The sequence below is a fragment of the Meriones unguiculatus genome, chromosome 19, assembly GCF_030254825.1.
Source record: "Meriones unguiculatus strain TT.TT164.6M chromosome 19, Bangor_MerUng_6.1, whole genome shotgun sequence".
Taxonomy (NCBI): domain Eukaryota; kingdom Metazoa; phylum Chordata; class Mammalia; order Rodentia; family Muridae; genus Meriones; species Meriones unguiculatus.
Window position 1 is genome coordinate 44,877,990 of NC_083366.1, and position 7,349 is coordinate 44,885,338.

Consider the following 7,349-nt stretch of genomic DNA (forward strand, 5'->3'; position numbering starts at 1 on the left):
TTACAACCAACTACCTGTGTCATAATTCAACCTTTCTCAGTACAGGGAACCCATATTTCATTCTGTAAGCTGGGCCAAAATTCTGTGACTGGATTGGCCATAGGTCCTGTAGGGAGAATTTTGCTGTTCTTTTGATAAATAGCTGTGCTGTGCCTACAACTCTTCTCAAAGTGATTTTGAGTCCATTAGTAGCTGTTCTCTGCCTAAGTAGCAAAGAAAAACTGTGTAGTGGTTGGTGGTTGCTGGCCAAGATTCATACTAATTAAAGTGCTGAGAATGAGATGGTTACTGTGTTATGGTGGTCATAAAATAATGTAAACATTTCCAACATGGTTCACTTAATTTGCAAAGAGTTGACAAATGAACAGAAGAGCCTGGGGGAAATAATGAAGTGTTAGCAAGTGGCTACATTCCCCTCGCTGTGACTTGAACATCAGACATCAGGAAGTAGATGTGACTACAGTGACCTCTAACCTCATGAAAGCCTAGTCACTGTAAACATATTAGGAAAAAGTATAGTTATGACTACAGTAATGGTCATGAAGCAGTTAACATTCCCTGAGGAGTCAGGATCATGAGACTCTCATCCAGGATCCATATCTTTGCTCCTGAAGATCATCTCTGCATAGCTTTAGGGTGGTCTGATGGCCTATATAGGAGGTGGAAATTTAACTGAGGGAAGGAGTCTAGTTTTCCGCAGTCAGTGCCCACACTGTGGTGCGGTTTTCCAGAGATGCGGCTGTCTTTGATTCAACAACACCTCTGTAAGTACTCCCTTACTTATGCTTTTCAAAGCCTATGAATTTCTAATCTTACACCAATTGACATTTGTATAGAATACTTTCTCTGCTGTCGTGAAGTACTTGCAACATTCTCATCTTTGCTGCATAAGGGAACTGAGCAGGATATTTAGAACAGTGGTTCTCCACAAAGTTACCGTTCCTTGTGGCTGATTACAGGACAAGTGTTGAAAGTGTGTTTTCTTGACGGGAGTGAGAAGAAAAGGCGAGTGTGTTACTAAGTTCTATGTGTAGAAACCAGAGGTATGTTCACACCACATCCAAGGCACTGGACAGCTCCAGAGCAGGAATGAAAGGCAGTGCTGTTGAAACTGAGAGCTGCTGCTGGAGAGAGACCACTGGAGTCACAGCTCCTCAGTCACGCAGTTAACCCTTTAAGGTTCCAAGGCACCATGAACTTCCTGACTTGAATAAACTTAACCAAGCAGCCAATACTCTGCTAAGGTATATTATGCCAGCAGATACGTGTCTTATACGGCTTTGAGAATTTAGTCGTGTCTTTGAAGTATGAAATTCCTTTTTTTTTTTTTATTTCACCAATGTTTTATTTTATTTATTTTATTTTTTTTTCTTATCAGTTACATTTTATTAACTCTGTATCCCAGCTGTGTCCCGCTCCCTCATTCCCTCCCAGTCCCTTCCTCCCTCCCTCATCTCCACCGTGCCCCTTTCCAAGTCCAATGATAGGGGGGACCTCCTCCCCATTCATCTGATCCTGTTTTATCAGGTATCTTCAGGACTGGCTGCAAGGTCCTCCTCTGTGGCCTAACAGGACTGCTCCTCCCTTGGGGGGTGGGGAGGCTAAAGAGCCAGTCATTGAGTTCCTGTTAGAAATAGTCCTTTTTATACTGGCAGTTAGTGTTCCTTCCCTGTTGAAATAACAAACTACTGATCTTTAGGGTTTATGTCCATCAAAAGTACATTGATAATGAAGCCAGCACACATCCTTGTCACAAATTTTAAAAGTGGGTGACATCACAGTGGAGGTCCTACAACCACTCTTATCATGTCATCTAATGCAAATTGTTGCCTAAATTTCCATAGTGGAAGATGTATTTTTTTCTTCTTCTGAGCCCAGCTCAAATATAACAAGTTGGGCAACAGAAGGCGCTGTGGCTAGATAAGGCTTCGCTACACAGAGTGACTCTTGTGACTTCACATAAATAGATTGTCTCTGTGATTTCACTCCTTATAGCAGGGGCACTCCTGCTGCTGCTGTTGTCAAGCTTTCTCATGTGGGAGAATGTGGCCTCTGTGCCCAGGTGTATCATGAAAGATGGAGGCTGCCAGAAAGTCCTCAGCTACATTTTTAACATGACAAGCAATGCATCTGAGGGCATCGACCACCTCTCTTCAGAAGCGTTAAATGAATTTGTAAGTACCTCACCTACTTCTGGCTTCTTCATGAACAGGTCCCTATGTCAAAAACTGGGTGCGCTACAGGTTAAATGAGAAGACATCATGAGCCAAGATTCAAATAATACAGATTCACAGCCACAAGAAAGCATCGACCACTAGAATGTGGTGGGGAGGGGACTGGCAGGGGGGGTAGGTTTATGAAATCACTAAATTTTTGAAAAATAAATGAAATTTATTTTAAAATATTTTTGAAAGCAATTTCAAAAGATTTTCTCTAATGTTTTTTAAATTTCTGCTCTTCACAGAAAGCCCTAAAAAAGTGACCTAGCGGGACTCGAAATTTCTGTTCTGGATTGCTGGAGAAAGGATCCGCTGTCACTCTTTGCTTAGCACACTGCACATATCCAATAAAGGAGATTCAAACTGCATGAATCCCTTAAAATGAAAAGAAGTAGCAATGCTGAAACAATGTCAGGAGGGAAAAACAACAACAACAAATAACATTATTTTTCAAAACCACTAAATCTGAGAGCCATGGTTTAAAAATCTTTTGAGGACATAAGTTTACCACTTCAAAATGAGAACTAGGTTAGAGACATAAATAGGCTTTGTTTTCCTGATGAATGCACTCTGAAGGCTGGATCTTATCTTCTCTAAGTCAGTCCAGGAGGCAGAAATAGACAAGGGCTTCAGTATCAAAGAATATTAGCACAAGACCGCCATGCGTGCAGCAGACATATTAATATTGTCCTCTGTGGTAGCTTTTCTTTAGTTCTTCATTCTTGAGTGGCAACCTTTCATCTTCACAACTCATGAAACACTCATAATTTATCTCATTATTAACTTTAAATAATAAATGTGGTAAATAATGTATATAATATTTAAATATTAATTAGTATATAAATATTAAAGTATATTTTACATTTAATTTTTTTATTGTGTAGTGTTTCCAAAACTATAGTTTGATACTGTTACAATCAAAGCAATTATATTCTTAAATTTTCCTGAATTTAATATATTCAGGTTGTATGATGTAGTGCTAATACAAAGAAAAATATTTTTTCATTGTACCTCTAGTTTTCTTTTTTACAATTTATTTACTTCATAAATAATAAATAATAAATACTTTCTCACCTCCCCCTCCCATAGTCTACTGAAAGGGGCTGTCCTTCTCCCCTACTAGCTGACCCTAGCCTATCAAGTCTCATCAGGACTGTGGAATCCTCTTCTTCTGTGGGCTGGCAAGGTCAGGCCACCAGGAGGAAGTGATCAAAAAGCAGAGAAACCACATTCATGTCAGAGAAAACCCCTGCTGCCCTTACAAGGGAACCAACATAAAGACAGAGCAGCCAATGGGCTACATCTGAGCAGGGGTTCTAGGTCTTCTCCATGCATGGTCCTTAGTTGATGCATCCATCTCTGCAGGCACCCCTGGGCCCAGAATTTTTGGCTTTGTTGGTCTCCTTTTGGAGTGCCTGTCCACTGCAGGTTCTTCTATCCTACCCCCCACCCCATTCTTCCATAAGACTCCCTGGGCTCTGCCCAAAGCTTGGCTGTAAGTCTCTGCATTTGCCTTGATCCCCTGCTGAGTGGAATCTTTCAGAGGACATCTATGGTAGGCTCCCATCTTGTTCCCTCTCCTTTGCCACTTTTGATGTCTATCCTGTTTGCCTTCTGAATGAGAATTCAGCATCCTTCCAAAGGTCTTCCTTGTTTTTAGCATTTTTGCGTCTGTAGATTTTAGTATGAATACACTCATGTTATATACTCACTTATAAGCAGATATTAACATGTAACATAGGATATCATACTAAAATATAATTTTATAATGTGCAATTAAAGGAAGTTTATCTGTTTACTCCAATGGGAATCAAAACTTTGAAGACATACATGTACTGGGCATTGGACTCTAATTTTAGAGAATGATAATCATTTAAACACTGTTTGTAATTTTGATGGTTTACTGCTTCCTTTTCAAATAGTAACTTTTAGGAGAGTGAGAAATTAGAAACGTAAAGTTGTGAAAAGATGAGACGCTAAAAGGCCAGATGAGAAAATTAGATTAAATCTTCAATGGCAAAAAGTAAACAGATGACGGGCTTCTTTTTTAATTTCTTAGTGTAGAGATTTAATGTTCTCTTGACATCCAACATGGATAGGGGTTTCACAAAGTCCCCACCTCTACAGGAAGAGTTGTAAGCAATCAATGGTTTCCAACAGATGGAGAACCAGCAATGTTCAGGGAGACGCTCCTTCGAACGTTGTCCAATCCCAAGTGGCTATTCACAACCACATACCCGTACGAGCAACACTAAATGACTTAGGGGGTTCGTATTCACGTATACATGTGCATATTTGTTTGTATGTAACAAAAAACAAAAAGGAGGTTATGAAGTTGAGAGGGAGTGGGACTCTAAGAACCTTCAGGGAGGAGAGTGGGGGTGGAAATTATATAAATACAGTGCTCATAGGTGAAATTCTCCAAAAATCAATAGAAGAAATGTTTTAAGCACTTATAGAAAAATCACTTACTCCATTTCAAAACCCCAAACTAACTTATTATTATTATTATTATTATTATTGTTGTTGTTGTTGTTGTTGTTTTCAGGATATGCAGTATGATCCACTACAGAAATTCCAGAACAAGCCAGTCATGACCTGCCATACTTCATCCCACTCTATCCCAAGCAGCAAAAGGAAGGCTAAAAGAATGCAAGTAAGTCCTGAAACCAGTTCATATGTAAATACAGTGACCACACCTTCAAGAATGTGGGGAGAGGATAGGCAACATGAGGAAAGCATACTATACAGTTAATAAAGTGAACATAAAAGAAATTTCAGAGTAATTTTTATCGTTAAATTTACTCTAACAAGCAGGCAAGGAAAGTTGCAATTTTTTACTATTACTAATGCACTTCCTTAGAAAGCATTGTATACAATTGATCATAAAATCAACTTTTCTCGACTTGGAAAATGCTTTCTTTTTTAAAAAAAGTAATTTCTGTTCTCCTTCCTACTTCTTCACTCATACCTAATACAATTTTGCAGGGTCTTTACATGCAGGTCCAGCAAAATACAACCCATGTTGCATGGGTAGAAGTATGGCCTATCATAACTGAGTAGGCAGTGCTAGTGTGTTTTTACTATAGTCTGCTTATCTGATGATCTACCTATAACCAATCTCAACATGATTTAAAATAACTATCATAATATATGTGCACGTGCGTACATATATTCTGTTCTCCTTGATGATTTCCTGGAAGAGAATTACATATATATGCACAATTGTAAAACATAAGAAAATTGAAGGAGGAAAGTCTGTTGAGAGCCAATCCATGGCTGGACACATCACAAACCATTATATCAATATTGCTTCAGTTAATCAACAAAAACTTCACAAGCCATGAAGCCTACACTAGTTATCACATGTAATTCAACCTGCAGTTGTACACTTATTTTAATGTGATGCTCAACTGTTTTTGCTTAGCCTACAGTCCTTCTAAATGTGACAATCAGGATGCTGGCTGCCTGGAAAAACCTTCTGTACCATGTAGAAAACAACATGGCTGATCTTGATGGAACTCCTTATGTTATCATATCAAAAGTTAAACTGATTGATACACAAATCAAAAGACTTACAAAGAATCTTCAGGACATTAAGACTATTCTCAGCCAGGTGAGTTGTTTCTTTAAATTTTACTGTTTTCTTCTTATGAAAGCTACAATGTCTGTAATGAAAACTCAACTTTGGACTAATTCTCTGTCTACCATAGTAAAATTTAGGCAAGTGACTGCACAGTCTTGGGACTAAAGAACTTGGGGCAACTCAAACATTCTTTTTTCTTTTTTTAAATTATATTTTATTTACTTTGTATCCCACTTCTAGTTACCTCCCTCCTCCAAACATTCTTAAAAGTGCTTCACCCAGCACCCCACAACACAGGAATCTCAAGAAATACTAAATGATTCCTAAGAGTGGGCTGAACAGTGTCTTCCCTGGGCAGCGTTAAAGTGTCCTGACTGTATCAGGACATCTTATCACAGTCATCCCTAAACTGGAAGCATTTTAACCCACCACTTGCAATCCTCATCATTTCTGTAGCTTCACGTCCATGATTCATGATAGTTATTTTTGAAATAAAGGAAAGGAAAATTGTGTACTGAGAAAACTAATAGAGCACAAATGGCACTTCAGAATAACACTGAGAACGTGAGAAGTTCCTCACAAGAGAATTGACTCTCAACACTCCATTGCACCTTGCTCAAAACAATGTCTATAATGAAGCAGCAATTCTGTCTACTCCTACAATAATACATTTCATCTAGGATCAACTATATTACAAAAACTGCATGTGTGGTTCTTCCGTCCAGTTTTAAGATAACTAACAGATTTGTAGAATCCAGGTCCATGTATATATGAAACAAATAATTTTGTTTAATATTTACATTCATAACATTCCTCAAAATATTATTTAATATTTAAAAGTAGTGAGGACCAAGAGATATTAATAATATAAATAATAACTGGTTGACTATTATTTTGTGAATAGGTTCATCCTGAACTTAAGACAAATGAGGACTATCCTTCATGGTCAGGAGAGCCATATGTACAGCAAATCCAAGGAAGAACTCAACTTTTTGGTTTGCATAGCTTGTTATTCTGCTTTAACAATGATGCACAAAAAATTTCTGATTATGTCAATATCCTGAGAGACCAAATTGTGCCTAATAAATAAAAAGCTTTTATCCTTATTGTCTACTTCTGGGATAGTCCATACTGATCTAAACCTTAAAAGATTCTTTAAATTTTATAGTACTTCAGTCTGTGATTGAATGTAAAGGGTCACTTATTTTGTTAATTTTTATCTTTAATTAAAATATAATTACATAATTTCACCTTGCCCTGTACTCCCTCCAAATGAACTCTTGTCCCTTCGTTATTCTACTCTCTATAAAATGCATTGTTTCTTTTTATTTACTTATTATTTTATAGATATATAATCATTATTGCTACATATATGCATATATAAATGAATACATATAAAACTGCAGCCTGTCAAATCCAATTATGGTTGTTTCTATGTGTGTTTTTATGGTTGACCACATAATATTAGATAACCAATTATGAGGCTTATTCCTTGGCAAAACTAATTCTACCCCTCTGTGTCATTAATTGTTTATAGCTCTTCA

At 37.6% G+C, this 7,349-nt stretch overlaps 1 protein-coding gene across 1 annotated transcript; it reads left to right on the forward strand.

Moving 5' to 3' along the window:
- Window positions 1-733: 733 nt before the first annotated feature.
- On the forward strand, window positions 734-6,895 carry LOC110563905 (prolactin-5A1-like). Its single transcript, XM_060372369.1, has 5 exons — window positions 734-764; window positions 1,996-2,174; window positions 4,768-4,875; window positions 5,647-5,835; window positions 6,710-6,895. The coding sequence occupies exons 1-5, from the start codon at window positions 734-736 to the stop codon at window positions 6,893-6,895; spliced, it is 693 nt and encodes a 230-aa protein (XP_060228352.1).
- Window positions 6,896-7,349: the final 454 nt, after the last annotated feature.